Here is a 17,296-nt window from a genome sequence, read left to right on the forward strand (position 1 = left end):
TATTTCTTTTATTGGTCAATAAAAAATTTTAAAAAATCCTAATTATTGCTTTTGGGATTTCATTTTATGAAATTTGTGACAAAATTTCACATAACATGCCATTATTAATTTATAAAGAACACTGAAACTCTTAACTTTCAACATAATATAAACAAAATTAATAACAAAAAATAACTTGAAAATCGATGATGATGATGATGATAATAATAATAATAATAATAATAATAATAATAATAATAATAATAATAATAATAATAATAAGATAGAAAGAAGAATCTTTAAAAGAAAATTACAAGTTCTTAAATAAAAAATTATGATTCCACACGTTAGAAATTCTTTATTATACAAACTGAACCTTAATTTTACATAGCCTTAATTTTACATAGCCTTAATCGCTAAGCTCTTAGAACAAAATGATTTTCACAATTTATTGATTGAAGAGAAATCATACATTGATCTATTATAAATTCTATCTACGTGTTTTATGAAGTTTTGTTTCTCTCTCTTAACCTCTTTTATCTTCACACACATTTTTTATGGATAGAATGGGATCAATTTATAGGTAGAGAGAATGAAGCAACTTTTTTTTTTCTTAATGACATTCAATTTATGCGTTCCATCAAGGTATAAATTATAAACAAAAATTTCTTTTGTTTTAATTGTATCCTTTCATTATTTCTTAAATAAAACAATACTCTCTTCACCTTTACTTATAAAAAGATTTAAATATATAATAATTATTAAAATATTAATATTTTTAAATAAATTAAAAGATATTTGCTTAAAGTTGAACAACAGCATTTAAGCCACATAATATATATCCAATAGTTTTAAATTACCGAATTTACTTAGAATTTAAGAAAATATGGTTAAATTGAAATAATGGGTAGAAAAGTAACAAATTTATACATTAAGAGAAAAAAGTACTAGTGTAACATTGTAGCCGCAAGAGTTGGTTTGATAAAGAAGGAAGTTTTTTATTTGTCAATCCTAGTTTGTGAAAGGTATTTTGAAAGTAAAATTAGAAAAATATGTTTTTTAAATGAAAAATTGTACTTCTTGAAAATTAGTGAGATTATATCTAAACAAAGTTTTAAAGGTATTTTTAATCATTTTATTAAAAAAATATTGTTCTTATTATGCTTCGATTTAAAACCGATATTGGAATAAATTTTATGGATTAAAAAAAATTCACTAGTTGAAATAATTTAAAATTGAATATTCTTGTTCTAATTTCATTGAATTTAAATTAAGTTTATGAAACTGGAAAAATAGCAATTTTATTAATGTACCTAGGCTTATATTTAGCATGGCTTAAGGTCAATTTTTACCAATTATCCTTTAATTGGTCCAAAATTAGCATTGTTCTTTTCATTTTTATGTTTTGAATCAAAACCATGTCAAAAACTAAAGATAAAAAAATGAAAGAGCAGCAATAAGGTACATAATTAGAAAAAAAAAATACCAATTGCATTAAAAGAATATTTCTTGAATATTCTAATTTCATTATTTTTTTTATCCAAAAATAAAAAAAAAGTGAAGTATAATGACAAAATTTAATGAAATTGAAGTATAATACAAAAGCCAATATTGAATTATAATATAGTTACAGATTTCACTTTGATTTCTATTTTTTAAGTATTGGTTTTTTAGTTGTACGTACGAATACTTTATTTATTCTAAGATATAGACTTAATTAATTTATATTTTAAATTATCTTTCAAAAAGCAATGTGACATTCAATTCCAAGTAGTAGAAAAAATATGAGTACAGTAGTACGATTTCTTTAATTTCTTCAGACAAGGAGCATATCAAAAGGACAAAAAATAAACAACATACTATTAGTTATTATGCAACTCTATAACTAGACATGGTAATTACGGTAATATGAATATGATATAAAAATATAAAATTGACATAATTTAAAATTTTAATAAAAATTATATATAGATTTAATTGAGATAAATTTTATATTTTATATTTTTCATATTAATACAAATTGTGAAATTTTTGTATAAAATGTAATATGATTATATAAATTAATAATATTTTACATTGCATGATACATAAATTATCAGATCTATTATTTACGAATGAGAAAAAAAATGAAAAATCAAAAATCGATTTGAAATCATAATATTCGATTTGATTCAAATCGATTTTTTTCTTATTCAATTCATATTAAATTTAAATATTAAATATATATTAGGTTCGAATCAAATTTCTAATTGAAAATGAGAAATTAAAAAAATTAATTAAATTATATATTTTTATTAGTTTTTATATATTTTTAAAATTTTTATAAAATAAAAATAATTATTTTATGTCTAAATATATTTAAATATATTAAAAATCATATTGACAATATATAAAAATAAAAAAAATTAAATTTCAAAAATCGATAAATTAATTCAAATCGAACTAATAGAATTCATAATATTATACATTATTTAAAAAAATTGAATCAAATTTAAACTATTATTACTCTTATTATATAGAGATCTTATATATATATATATATATATATATATGATTGAAAAAAATTACAGCAAGATCAATTAATTTGATCGTTTTAATTTTCTAATTTAATTATGAACATAATGTCAGATGTTGGACAAACTTGCTATAATTACGAATTATTGATGACCAATTCCATCATAGAAGAAGAAAAATGACATGTTGATGTTTATAATAATTAATAACTAGTCAATTTACAGCCAAGAAAGAAATGATAAAACATCCACCAAACATAACAAACATTGCCCCCTCATAGTCATAGTCTTTACACCAGCCACTCCGTCAATGGCAACAAACTTTGATTATATACTTTTATTCTCGTGCTAATATTATCTTATATATACAAAAATCTAAAAATAAAAATCCTTCACCATGAACAAAACAAGTAAAAGCTCTTATTAATCCAATATCATTAAAAAAAAAAAAAAGGAATGAAAGAGGAAAAAATATCCTAGCTTGAAGGAAAGAAGTGGAATTGAATATTCAATTTTTTTTTTTTAATCTAAATCATCTATTATGCAAAGGATTTGGACCTGTATGAATTTTTCTCTTTTCATCACCAAAAACTTCATCTCCATCTTTAACTTTATGATCATGTTTTCCAGCTTCAAAGCTACCATGGGATTGAACAGGTCTAAACTGTTGAGAAGAAGCTGAAAATGTTTTGAAGCTTCCATGCCTAGCAGATCCATGATCATGAATTGAAGTACAAGTTGAAGATTCTAACTGAAACAACAAGAAAAACAGAACCATTAAATAAAAGCAAGTATACTTTTTGCTTAGACCCAATTGCTGCTTCATATTCTTCAAAATTCAGACACTCAAACCATGCATGGATTAATCCTTTTTTAGCCCAAAAACCTAGACAGCAAAAGTAAACCAACAAACAATTAAACTTTCTCTTCGGGATCTGATACCCAAAGGGCCCCTGAAAGAAACTGGTCGAAACAACACTCTCTTAGTGGCTTTATTTCTTTTTTTTTTTTTTTTAATCTTTTGGTATGTGGTTTTTCTGAACTTGTTGGGGGGTTTTGTTGGTTTTTTCCTGACGGGAAACCCTAGGAGTTTGAGCTCTGAAAAAGAAAGAGTTTAACAGTATTAGGAGGAGATTGAAATTGCAATAAATGGGTGCAGAAAGAGTTTTGGATTGGAATTTGAAGACTGATATGAGTGGCCATAGCTTTAATATGGGAAACTTAATGAAGCAGCAAGAAAAGTTGAGATGCTGCTTTCTTTTGGAGAATGTGCTGATTTTTTCTTTGTGATTTTGTTGGATATATCTATGCATCTCACTTTGTCTACCATCTAGCCATATGGTTAAAGTTGTAGTATTAATAAAAGTATTTTGTAGCCAATGATGTTTTGCCTTAGCGGTAAAGAGAAAGTCTTAAGATATTAAGATTTTAAGTTCAAATCTTATTGTGTGTAAGTTTGATTATTTAGTTAAAGTCATAGTTTATTAGTTTATTATTTATAGATATAATAAATTATTATATAAATATAATTATTTAATAATTATGAGTTTGATTATAAGTGTAATTTCAAAATATATATTATATGATTGGTAGAAAGTAAAGAAAATCTAAAATGAACAAAGGAAAAAATATTTTCATCTTGAAAATTTAGATTTAATTTTGAAGTAAGTGAAGTGTTATTGGTAAGAAAAAAGATAATTATCTTTTATTACATAACTTAAAATTTTTATGTAAAAAAAACCTAAAAAAAAGTCAAACTTTGCTCTCATCTTTCTGGTTCAGAAGAGATGAAAGAAGAAAGAAGAAAAATTTTAAAAATAAATATATAAATTATTTTAATTCGTCCATATTCTTTTTTTTTTTTTTTTGGAATAGTTGAATTTTGAAAGCATTTTATAAACTACATAAAGGAAAAAAATCCAATTTTCTTCTCTCAACTTAGTTTCTTCCGACCTCATCATTTCACAACCTTTCCTCTCATTCTCTCTCTCCATCATCAAATGTAGACTTTAAATTTTTGGCTTTAGGGAAAAGCTATTGCTATAATCGTGAAATTCAACTAAAAAGTGCTTTTCAAATTTGCATGCGTTGTATCTTATTATCTATTTTGTTTTATAAAGGAGACTATAGGAGAAGAGAAGTTAGAGATTAAAATCTTTAGTAGCTATAAAGCTATATTTTAAAAATAATTGAATGAATTAATTAAATTAAATTTAAGATCTATTCATTTAATTTTTAAATTTATATCAATCACTTCATTAATTTGTTAAATAAAAATTTTGATTTAAATTTTTTATTATTAATATTTAAACTTTTCTTTTCAAAAAATAACAAATAAAACTTGTCTAACCTAAAATTTTTTAATTCAAATCCTTATATGGATACGCTTTAAAGAGATGGGAGAAGATTATGCTTCAAAAAAAATTTTAAGACTTGGAGGATATGTATTCATTGATAAATCAAACTCTAGTCATTATTATTAATTTTATGAATTATAAAACAACTTAATTAAGTAAATCCTAACTAATAAAAAAACACAGATCTTGTGAATATTTAGCAATTAAGTAGTATCTTGGTTCTTGGGGCACTGGTGAAAAGTATGCTGAAGGATAATGTGCAAAAAACATCAAATTTCTGGCAAAAAAAATGAAATTGAAGTACAAAAAAAGTACCCAAATAGACTAGTTATTATGTTGCTTGCCTCAGCTTTTGCAGCTATGTGTTTAGACTACTTATGAACACTTTTTCTTTAGGCATGAGCAAAAGAGCCGGTTTGACCAATATAATAGTAAACTTTTAGTTTTATTGATCAAGATATAATCTTAAAAACTTCAAACATTAAAACAAAAAAAGGAAAGAGTTGTTTTGGGTACTTTCAATTCCTACCATTCATCTCCTGTATGTTTCAATTGGTCTTGCTTGCTGTCATCTTGCAGACCATGCATTGGAATAAAGCAATGTAAACTATAGCGGGAGATCAGAGCCCATGCGATATAAAAGGAGCCATATCTAGAATTTTCATAATGAATTAGACCCACATGGACCCACCACTTTTGGTAGTGCTCAATTTTAGAAAACACTATGAGAATTGAGAAATGAATGCACCACAGCTTTGACTGATTGAGTTTGCACCAAGAAAAAAGATGAGACAATGTGGTTATTGAGTCCATTAGGCATCATTCAGAATGAGAAATATATAAATTGGTGGGCAAGCAAAGAGACATTTAGAGGGAGAGGTCTCATCTCTTTAATTATTTTTCACCTTTTTGTTCTCTTTTTCGTTTTTACTGGTCAAACCGATACGCTGCTCTACCATCATTTTGATATCTCAATAGCCATCATTACCGATGACTCCTGAAGAAACTTGATTTTTCCCCTTGCTTGTTGTTACATTGATAATGCGTCTTATAAGAACAAATTTACTGAGCAAAAAGGTTTTTTTTTTTTTTTAAATTCCATGCAAAGTCTATCGGAAAACAACTCAACATTCAAACTTGAGACAGTGAAGTTGATTCTGTAAAGTGGGAGAGTTTTTTTTTTTTTTTTCTTAAAGAAGTGGGACTTGAACATTAAATCTACTAAATAACATCTCTTAATGATAGTTCCATGAAGCAACGCTCACAAAAAAAAAAAAAAAATGTTAGAACTGCAAGAGTAAACGGCCTAGAGCATGGTTTAATGATTCTGCCATTGGTATGCCTCCCAGCATGGACACAACCACGGATGATTGTATTTCCTTAATTGATCATCTTTTGAGAGCTTAGGGACAGCAGAACCAGAAAGCATTTATTGTTATAAAATATGTGATGTTAACGGTTCGTAATTTAATGATTCTGCTGAGTGCGCTTACATTAACAAAAGCAGACATAGCTAACAGCCTAACATATCTTTTACTACGGAATACAACATTCCCATTCACCGTGAACACCAAAGAAGATATTTTCTATATGTACCCTAAAAACAAGAAAAGAAAAGAAGTGGATATTTTCTCCAATGCTCGTTTTCGGGATTTGCTGTTAGATTTTTCTCCCCTCCATTATTTTCCAATACATTTTTTTACATTTTTTTAATCGTCATTCACATGCACAAGATCCATAATTTATGAATGTGTTAATGGATGTGTTATACATTATAAAGTGTTAAATTTTTAATTTCAATAATTAAAAAATAAACCTTGATAATTTAAAAATAATAATAATAATAATAAATGTATTGAAGAGTAATAGATAAAAAAAAATTAATAAAGGGATCCCATCCCTTTCATAGTTCTTCTGGTTTAAAGTATAGGCTTGAATGAGCCTTTTATTCACTGGAAAATACAAAAATTCATCATTAGAGATGCTACAATTCCTATTCCTCGCAATGGGCATGGGCAGCTTTTCCTTAAGCTTCTAGATACTTTTAGATATCCCCCATTGCCAAAATAACAAACACTACTACGTATATGACATGGGTTTCTTTTATTTTCTATAGCGATGTACATTGTGCACTTAACACATCGTGGAATGAATGATATCCCCCATTTGTCCAGGATTATAATTACAGGTATTTCTCTTTATATCTTGGAGGCATCAGTGGTTACCCGGCTCAACGCAATTGCTGTCTTGGAACCAGATTGGCGACCCAGATGCTCGTTGATGAAATCCCCAGCCAACATGAGCTTTGCCAAATCCACATTTGTTTTGACACCAAGGCCGGTGAGCATATAGACCACATCTTCAGTAGCAACATTTCCTGAAGCTCCCTTGGCATATGGACAACCACCCAAGCCAGCTACAGATGCATCCACCGTACTAATCCCCATCTGTTGAGAGAACATTGGAAGATACTAAAATCAATATCGTGTTGCAATAGTCTTCACAGTCCATAAGAGCGATGAAAAAAAGAATACTAGCTGCCAATGCTCTGCAATCACAGTTTACTTGAAACAACACAGATTAGACTATTTAATCAGGGGTGGTAGGGTTCAAAACCAGTGGCACGGTATGCTGTGAAAAAGAGACAGCAAGTATTTAGAGGAACCTTGTCTCGTTATTTAACTTTCAAGTAAAGCTTGTATTAGGCCTACTGCTACTGGTTTTGAACTGTGTGTTAAGTCATACTATAAAGGAACTAATTGTCATATTTTGCTTTGTATATATGGTTTGACTGCATTTGTTGTAAGGCTTACTTGAAGAGATACTAAAATATTTGCAAGAGATTGCCCATAAGTGTCATGGAAGTGGACAGCAAGCTTTTCAACAGGAACAACGGCCATTACCGCTTCAAGCATGGGAACCACAGTACCTGTGACAAAAATAAACAGCAAAGAATTCAAAGGACTAATATTTGAACCCCATAAATAAATCCAGGAGAAGAACAAGATTTTCAGAGAATTCTACATGCTTCTTGCATTGGAATTATAAAGAACCATAAATTCTTCTAGTGATTAGTATCAGCATAAAACAGCAACTCCTTTTTGGTTTTCACATTTCTTAACCTTGAAACGAAATCATAAAATAACTAACTACAAAGGATGCATGCCGGATGCAAATATGGATGCATGCATGCATCTATCTCTGTGTATGCAAACTTGTAAAGCATATAAAAAGAGTAGGAGAAAAAGAATATGAAACAATTAATTGCAATATTCTATTGTTCTAATTTAGTTTGAAATCAAATAATAGATTATTGCAATTAATTATTTCATTTTATTTTTACTATTCCAATCAGCTCCGCAAGTTGTTTACCACCACATGAACAAAAGCAATACAAAATTTTAAAATTCTAAATGATGAATATAAAAATAACAAATGGAAAAAGCTTGCTAGAAGAAAGCAAAACTTCCAACAATAAAAAATATAATAATCTTCCTACTCAACCCACACGCTTTTGTTTCTAAAAAGTGACGGTCTAGGCTCTATAGCATTACCAGGGGTGCCAACTCCAATTGTATCCCCAAGGGAAATTTCAAAACAACCCATATTGTGAAGTTCCTTTGCCACATAGGCCACTTTGGATGGAGGAATTGCTCCTTCCACTGGACATCCAACCACACACGACACATACCTGTAAAATTTGAGCACCAAGTAATTTGAGCACCATACCAGCCAAAATCAATAAAGCACAAACAAATACTCCAAATAGAGTTATATTGCATTTGACATGTTATAGAACCAAATTTCAGAATTAGAGCAGCAGAAGAGATATTTAAATATATTTAACTACAAAACAAAATTCAAATATCAATTAACAAGTTATAATTCAAAAGTCCACTGTGAAACAACTTTTATACCAGCAAAACATGCTAAGTTCATTATCAAGCCTTCTCCAGGAAATAACTTGAAATAGATAAGAAAATATATACAAAGAGATAAAGCTTAGAAAGGCTGAAGATGGCTGAAATTTTGCAAATTTCATATTTCCAATGATTCTGTACAGCAAACATCACTAAGACAAAGGAAATAACCATATACACAAATCAAGCAGAACTTTCTGTAGAAATTGTGCACATTTGAAAATCTGCTTTTCTGCCAAAGCATTTGGTGCTGTGTTCTAGTCATTTAATACCAATGAGAATATACATCATTCAACTAAACCGAAAACAGGACAGTCAAATATTGGAGATATTGCTCAGGGAACAAGATTTTTTTTCTTTATCTAAGCACAGAGAAGAAAACAGCAATAGTAGCTATAGCTCACAAAAATAATGACAATAAGGTTACAGAAGACCTACCCACGTACAGGAACTGAAAGCTTCTTAGCAGCATTACAAACAGCACGGTAGCGCACAAGGCTTTCCTCAATGCTACAATTAATGTTTGACTTTGAAAAGGACTCGGAAGCAGATGCAAAGACTGCTACTTCTTTTGAACCTGCTGCAACAGCTGCTTCAAAGCCCTAGAAAAAATAGATGCAGCAGATCAGGAAATTTCTATGACATCATCATGTCACGGTTAATACCTCTTTTGTTTTCAAGAGAAAATTACCAACCTTTATATTAGGAGTGAGAACCGGCAATCTGGCATCCTCCAAGTTGCAAACTCCTTTCATTACATCTTTTGCATCTGCTAGCTATATAAAAAGGTAAAGAATGAATCAAAAACAGGTTATCTCAAATATCAGCAAGAAATAAATAAAGTATCTCACTTGCATCCAACAATAATTGTTTCCAATGGAATAAGTTTGCAAACATGTAAGGTTCTCAAGTAAAATACACCAAAATGCATAGATAAAAATATGCATACAGATACACGTACAAAAGAGGGTTATCTCAAATATCAGCAAACATACACATACATTTAGTAGGTTATGCATGTACACATGCAACAAAGACACAGCACAAAGAGGAGAAAAAAACCTATTTTGCTACAAATGATAATCCATAAGAACCTATGGCAGCAAGACTACACAAATCTTCAGTGCAAAGAAAATTGCATCGAACCATTCAACTTTGACTATAAATACATTTTTCAATATTTTCCCTAGGGGTGTAAACAAACCAGACATGAACGAACATTGCTATGTTTGTGGTTCATTCATTTATTTTTAGGGTTTTTTGTATTCGGTAAGAAATTTTTACACTATGTTCAAGCCCAGTTTGTTTAGATATTAGAATCTTTTAGCTCAAATTGAGATCGGTTTGTTTAAGTTAAATGAACTTGTTCGTAAACATTAAACTAACATATTCACGAACATAAAGTAAACTAAGAAATTGATCTTGCAAATCAATGACTTAGGCTTTCAAGAGTGAAGGGGACATGCCTATTTTTAAAGAGTTTTCTTCCCTACATTGGTTTTCCAAGCTATGTGGGATAGAAAAACTATAAACAAAAAATCTCCTCTATAACTTATTTATTGGCTATTTTAGGCGATTAAAAAGTATATTTACAATAATATTTTTAAAACATTATGAAAGATTTTTAATATATGTTAAGTGTACTTTTCAATGTATTAATATTAAATTGTGATTAAAATCTTCTTAAAAAAATTTAATCATAAAGTAGTCATCTTAAAAGGAATAAAAGCAAAATATAAACAAGTATTTATTGCATTTATTGAATTTGTTCACGAATGTTAAACAAAGTTGTTCATGAACATAGACAAACAAAGCAAACCTCTATTCGTGTGCGGTTCGTTTATTAAATGAACATGAAAATGTTGTTCAAGATTGTTTGTTTAGCTTAATAAACAAACATAAATCGAATATGTTCACGAACAATTTATTGAAAACTCTTTTTTTTTTTACAACCCTAATTTTCCCTAAGTTTCATCCTTATATCTGAATGGACAGCAGGAATCAGATAAAAAAACAATCAGCAAAATACAGATTGATGTTTCTGTTTTCAACAATGCACAACTACAAAGATTTCTTTCTCTATTCTTTTACCAAGTTGACCATGTGATATAAGCTTCAAATACTGAAGTTTAATAAGAAATAAAGCCAAAGATTTGAAAAGCATAAATGTCCCTATACTGTTAAAAAGAAAGCAGGATGATAAATTTTGGTAGAGTTTTTAAAGGCAGTATTTAGTGGAGTAAACAGTAAAGATAGAAGCCAAGACTGGTAGCAAAGGGATATGCGCAGATATATGGAGTAGATTGTTTTGATTCCTTTTCAACAGTGGCAAAGATGACATCTATTCATTTATTTCTTAGTTTTGCTGCCACGTGTAAATGGGCATTACATTAGTTGGATGTGAAGAATGCTTTCCTACATGGTGACTTGACTGAAGAGGTATATATGAAGCAAACACTGGGGTTTGTTGCTCAGGGGGAATCTAGGAAGGTGTGCCATTTGCATAGGTCTCTGTATGGTTTGAAGCAATCTCCACGCATGTGGTCCGGCAAATTTAGTGCAGCTCTTGTTCAGTATGGCATGAAGCAGAGTGAGAAGGATCATTCAGTATTTTATATGCGGCAGAGTTCTAGCCTTATATTGTTGGGAGCGTATGTAGATGATATCATCATCACTGGCAATAATAGTGCAGGGATTGACAGACTTAAGATGTATCTTAAGTCCCAATTTGAGACCAAGGATCTTGGTCAATTGAAATATTTTCTAGGTATTGAAGTGGCAAGGTGTAAAAAAGGGATTTTTGTATCTCAGAGGAAGTATGTGTTGGATATTTTGAGGGTTTCAGGCTTGTTCCATACCAAGCCAATTGACACACCGATGGATCCAGGTATCTAACTTTCTCCAAAAGATGGCACTTTACTTGAAGATCCCACACCTTATAGGAGACTAGCAGGAAAACTGAATTACTTGACCATGATGAGACCTGATATATCTTTTCCAGTGAGTGTGGTTAGTCAATTCATGGCAGCCCCCAAAGATACTCACTGGAGAGCGGCAATGCCCATCCTCCGATATTTGTTGGGAAATCCTGGAAAGGAGATACTCTACAATTCTACTAATAATGGGGGTATTCAAGCCTATGTAGATGTAGATTGCACAAGCTCTCCCATAGATAGAAAGTCTACATCTGGTTATGCTATCTTCCTTGGGAGTAATCTGGTGTCCTGGAAGAGCAAGAAACAGCAAGTAGTTGCTAGGTCTAGTGTAGAAGCAGAGTATAGGCCATGGCTTTGTGTACAATAGAGGTATTATGGATGGTTCAATTCTTAGATGAAATTGGGCTTTCAGTTCAAACCCCTACAGAGTTATGGTGTGATAATCAGGTGGCGATTCATATTGCCTCCAATCCAGTATTTCATGAAAGAACTAAGCATATAGAAGTTGTTCATCATTTTATTAGGGAAAAGTTGCAGACTAGAACAATATTATTAAAGCATGTGCACACAGGGGAACAACTAGCCGATATTCCTAGAAATCACTTCCAGGAGTTCGAGTTGACTATATATGTAACAAGCTGAGCATGACTGAAATATATGCTCCAGCTTGAGGGGGAGTGTTAGTGTATACGTGTGTGTGAGTTGGAATATTATGGCAATATTCGATGGGAGACAGTTTAGGAGGGATTAATTGGTAGCATTAATGTGTAATTTGTAATTGATTTTCTTTCCTTAGTATTGTCTATATAATGAAAGGCTAATCCAAATGATTAGCAAGTTGCTCTCTAAGGCCTTAATTCTAACAAAGATAACTAGGCTGTTGGACGCTGTAGTCAATGGAAGTAGCACCAGGTGGACAAAGAAATATATAAAACAAGTGAAACAAAGAAATGCAGACACACATTAGGCAGTAGCGAAAATAACTACTCAAACTGAGGACCAGAAATCATGAACTACATTCTGCTGAAGAAGCAAAATCGGTAGCCATTCCCTTGCAAGCCAAGGGCAAATCTGGAATTAAACTCAAAAACACGGCCTACATTGCTCATGGTTATAAAGTCAACTCTAATTTTTTATGGACTTAATTTGAAAACCAACTTTAAAAAAATGCCAAATTGAAACACCAGGCACTTTAAGGGTTAACTAATGAACATCGTGTTCATCCTCTAAAGGTTATAAATATAACTATTTTTTCATTTCAAATGAAAATGAAACCATAGAAAAAAAAATACTGAAGGAACTATCTCAATCTATAACAAGCAAGTCACGATACCTGAGGAACCCATTTAGGAGATACAAAGCTTGTAGCTTCAACAACAGGCAACCCTGAAGACACCAATCTCCGGATCAATTCAATCTTTACAGAAGTAGGTACAATATTCTTCTCATTTTGTAATCCATCCCTCGGACCAACTTCTACTATCTTCACAAACTTTGGTATACCTTTTAAAAACTGCTTCACATGAATCAAAATTTTTAGATGAAGCAACTCAAGTTTATTTTGGTACCAAACACATGATATTAACAAGAAAAGGCAACAGTATCTGAGCTTCAGAAATATTAGATAATGAAAAACTAGATAAACCACATTCCACACATACAGACAGAACATATTGTATATGCCAGAAAAGAAAGCCCAAGGTCTTTAAATAATCCAGGAAATTAATATTACAGAAATTCCTAAAAGTTTTAAGAGAAATGAAAAAAAAAAGAGTTCTCTTCAGATTATTTAATTACCTTATTTGTTATACCCCGTGTACCTCTGTCATTGCACTTGGAGCTATATTGATGATCGGGCAAGTACCTTGAGTCACAAACATGTCCAGATTTGATCTGATTCTTGCTTAAACTTGAAGCCCTTCGGTTCAAGGCTTCACCTTCAGAAACATCCCTCATGTGTCTCCTCCATGGGAATGCCTCCCCTGTATATTCTTCATAATCCTCACTGGAAAACAGATGTTTCAATAATATGAATAAATTGATGGCTGATACATGGAGAATACTTACCATTCACAGATCATGGTACAGAAACAAGACAAAAAACGTAGGAAATCAACAATTGACCATATAGATTATAGACTAGATTGCAAGTCAAAACTAAAAGCATGCGTTTTTCCCTTTCACATCCTACAATCAACTTTTACAGAGAAAGGTGCTAATGCCATTCAAATGTTAGGATGATACACATTGATGGCTTCACCAAAGACAAAAGGAACTCCAAAAGATATGCTGAGTACTTTCTGAGTATATAATCAACAGAAACCCAATATGGACAAGAAAACCATTATCACTGAGAGTCAGAATGTATCCACCGTTAAGGTGTATGTGTGACCAGGGGAGTAAATGAGTCAACTTGCCTGTGAGCTACTCAACCTTGGCTCATTTATACTTGTGTTTGACTCATAACTATTGGACCGAGCATGAACTCAAGTAGCTCAAGCAAAAAGACAAGCCAAATTCAAGTACCAGACTTTTGATTTTTTAATATTTTTAAATATAAAATAATATATATATCAAATATAACATTTATTTACATATTTAGAAATTTTATTTGAGTTTCAAGTTCAAGTTCCAATGCATGACTGAGTCAAGTTTCAAGCTCCTTATTTGAGTTGAATATAATCAAACCAAATTAATTTGAGCTTGAGTAGCTTGATTATGTTTTCAAGCCATGCTTGAGCATAAAAATAAAGCTCAAACTTATTTTATCAATGGAAGAACTGCCAGGCCATTAGTTAATTTTTAAATTCTATTACTAAAATGACCCATCATTAGCCTTCAATGAGAAGATCAGCTTAAGTCAACCAAGACTAACAAAATAAAGTACCATATTTGCTTATGAGTTATAAACAGAGATGAAAACAACAGATTACTATAATACACTACAATTCAGTCTTGTATCTTTTCAGTGATTACTACAATACACTACAATTCAGTCTTGTACCTTTTCTGCGACCAAGATATTAATAATGTATAATATAAAAATAATTTCTACAAAAAGAAAAGAATTTTCTCTTTCAAATGGAATCAAAATTGTTAAATATAAAAAAAAAAGGGAAAATTGTCTCAAAATTGATACCGTCCCTTCCAAATTTTAGTTTTAACTTCAGGGAACAAAAAAGACTAGATGAGTGCTCTTAAGGGAACATTTCTACAGATATCAGTATCTCACTTACTTGCAACTATTAGATGTGCTGCAACTCCTCCCTTCAATCCAGCACTTTCCCAAGCCCCTATCATCGCCTCTAGGCCGACAAGCACTAGCTGAGAACCTCTGAATCCTATCAATAGAACTCATGCTAGGCAGCTTGTCAAAACCAAGTGGCTCCTCCAAACTCGACATGGTGAACAAAAGTCCAAAGGAAACACTGAAAAGTAGGCATAGCAAAAGTAAGAGCTTAGCCACAACAGTTAAATAAGGTCTTACTCGCTATAGGAGATCAAAGGCAGAGAAATTAAGGATAATTTTATTCATTTCATGATTTAAGCTGCTAATTCCAGTATTTAGGGTAAAAAAGCATGCCATTCTTCAAAATATTTTTGCAGATCACCCAATGTATAATTACACGAGTGCGTATGCAAATACATGCACATTATACTTACCATATTGTGAGTCAAATCAAAATTACATATGAAAATGTAAAGCACTTCTCAAATCTCACTAAAATTATGTCACATAATCAGGAAAGAAGGGGAAATTATTCAACCAGCCACAGGAAAGAAAGAATTCTATCAAACTTAGGATGCAGATAATTTAAAACAATTGGAAGAATTAATTAAAGAAAATAATTAAATAAACAACTACAAAACAGAAGCAGCAACAAAAACCAGTAAGACTGCTGTAAGAACAGATGTCGTAGCTAAACTATGAGATTTTGCAGCCCACTGATTATAATCAATTAACAAAGAATTTCAAAATCCCATAAGTTAAACTGTACGAAAAGGTTTTTTTTTTTTTTTCCTGGACACACATTTTGCCAGGCTCCAGCCAGAATATTCAAAACTACTTGCCTAATTCCGAAGAGTAAAATATTGCTGGCATTTACTCTTAGAAGCAAGAAAATTTTCAAATTAAAATATTTCAAATTCCTAGCCACCATAGGTAAACTATCATATGCTATTACGATTACCACCGGGTGCAACATAATATCTAACCATGGATTTTCAATTGAACTTTGAACTTTCACATTCTTCTCTTTTAGTCCTTTAAGATAATATATAACATAGTTGAATCAAGCCTTTTAACCAGTTCACATTGCTTTGAATTTTATAGGCAACCAAACAGCACAATAACCAGACATCAATCTACGCTAAAATGCAAACCTCTCAAATTCCTAAACCCTCTGTTTCAACTTCTAAGAAAAAAAGAGAAAAGGAAAAGGAAACTTTTATCTAAGCTCTAGACATTTTCCTATTTATTTGTGTTTTTAAAAGAAACAATCAACAAAAACAATTGAATTCATCCATCAAAATTCAAAACTAACCAACCAAAACAGAAAACATAACATTCAAATTCTCATTCCTTTTCCTTATTCGCCTTGCTAAGATTTTTCTCCGCAACCAAGCAGAAGAAAACAAATGCAAGAAGAAACCAAAGAAAAGATAAAAGGAAGCAAAACAGACCTGAAAATAAAGAGAATAGAGAGAGAGAGAGAATGAGTTACCAAATTAGGATATCTGATAAAAGAAAAGAAACAGAAACCCTAGAATTTGGGGGTTTTAAAATACCCTGGATTTTTTTGGTTTCTCCAAAAAGAAATGGAGTTAGCTAAAGACGAAGGAAAAAGAAGAGAAGGTAACGCAACGTGAAGGAGGGAGTTGTTCACAATGTTTTTTCTTGTTTTAGTTTGGTGGGAGAAACTTGAATCAGTCGTTTTCAACCTTTTTCTTTCTATCTTTTTCATTTTTTAATTTCATTATTTAATTAATTCTTCTTTTTTTCTGATCCCATAAATTCCATTGTCTTTTTCTTCAAAAATAATTGGAATTCAGAGTTTTGAATTTTTGTTGTGGCCAATGAAAGTTTGGATTAGATTGGATAATTTGTGTAATTTTATTGTATTTATTTTATATTAAATATGTATAACATATAAAAATTATAATTTTATAATTTATATTGATATATTAAATATAAATTTTGTTTATTTATTTTTATTTAATTTATATATAATATCAAATTTAATAGGTAGGAGGAGGGAGAGGATGAAGTGGGAAAGGTGGTGGTAGGTAGTTTGCAGTTGGGAGGTAAGTCATTTACTATATTTATTTTTTAGTTCTTTTATTTCGCAGCTTATCAGCATCACTCTTTTTAATAAATTTCTTTTATTTCAATAAATATCAGATAATGAAAAGATATTATTTCTAGGATTTGGTAATGCGTTAACTGAGATTATTATCGAAGGTTATTCCTTCCATCCAAAACTATTTGGTAATAGAGTTTGAGAAAAAAAATTATGATTTTAATTTATTTAACATTAAAATTTAAATTTTTTATAGAATTAAAATTTTATGGTTTTTAATGTTAAAAGTAT

General features: G+C 30.4%; 1 protein-coding gene across 2 annotated transcripts; it reads right to left on the bottom strand.

Moving 5' to 3' along the window:
• Positions 1-6,673: 6,673 nt before the first annotated feature.
• Positions 6,674-16,572, bottom strand: LOC111301174 (hydroxymethylglutaryl-CoA lyase, mitochondrial). 2 transcript variants are annotated; one of them, XM_022896649.2, is made up of 9 exons: positions 16,389-16,572; positions 14,942-15,133; positions 13,503-13,710; positions 13,039-13,218; positions 9,465-9,545; positions 9,208-9,371; positions 8,404-8,540; positions 7,663-7,778; positions 6,674-7,296 (listed from the first exon to the last, which is right to left on the bottom strand). In XM_022896649.2, exons 2-9 carry the CDS (start codon positions 15,106-15,108, stop codon positions 7,048-7,050), a joined length of 1,302 nt encoding a protein of 433 aa, XP_022752384.2. In that variant the 5' UTR covers positions 15,109-15,133; positions 16,389-16,572; the 3' UTR covers positions 6,674-7,047. The 2 variants fall into 2 exon arrangements, with proteins under 2 accessions (XP_022752384.2, XP_022752385.2); XM_022896650.2 differs by having other exon boundaries at positions 16,430-16,571.
• Between the last annotated feature and the right edge of the window lie 724 nt (positions 16,573-17,296).

The sequence above is a fragment of the Durio zibethinus genome, chromosome 15 (genome assembly GCF_047325235.1).
Source record: "Durio zibethinus cultivar Kanyao isolate XHJ-2024 chromosome 15, ASM4732523v1, whole genome shotgun sequence".
NCBI lineage: Eukaryota > Viridiplantae > Streptophyta > Magnoliopsida > Malvales > Malvaceae > Durio > Durio zibethinus.

Excerpts from the sequence above, each read along its gene's own strand:
- LOC111301174 (XM_022896649.2), bottom strand. The coding sequence starts at position 15,108 with ATGTCGAGTTTGGAGGAGCCACTTGGTTTTGACAAGCTGCCTAGCATG. Across the intron at positions 13,711-14,941 it reads AGCACATCTAATAGTTGCAA|TGAGGATTATGAAGAATATA; the intron begins GTAAGTGAGATA and ends TCTGTTTTCCAG. Across the intron at positions 13,219-13,502 it reads CACGGGGTATAACAAATAAG|TTTTTAAAAGGTATACCAAA; the intron begins GTAATTAAATAA and ends CATGTGAAGCAG.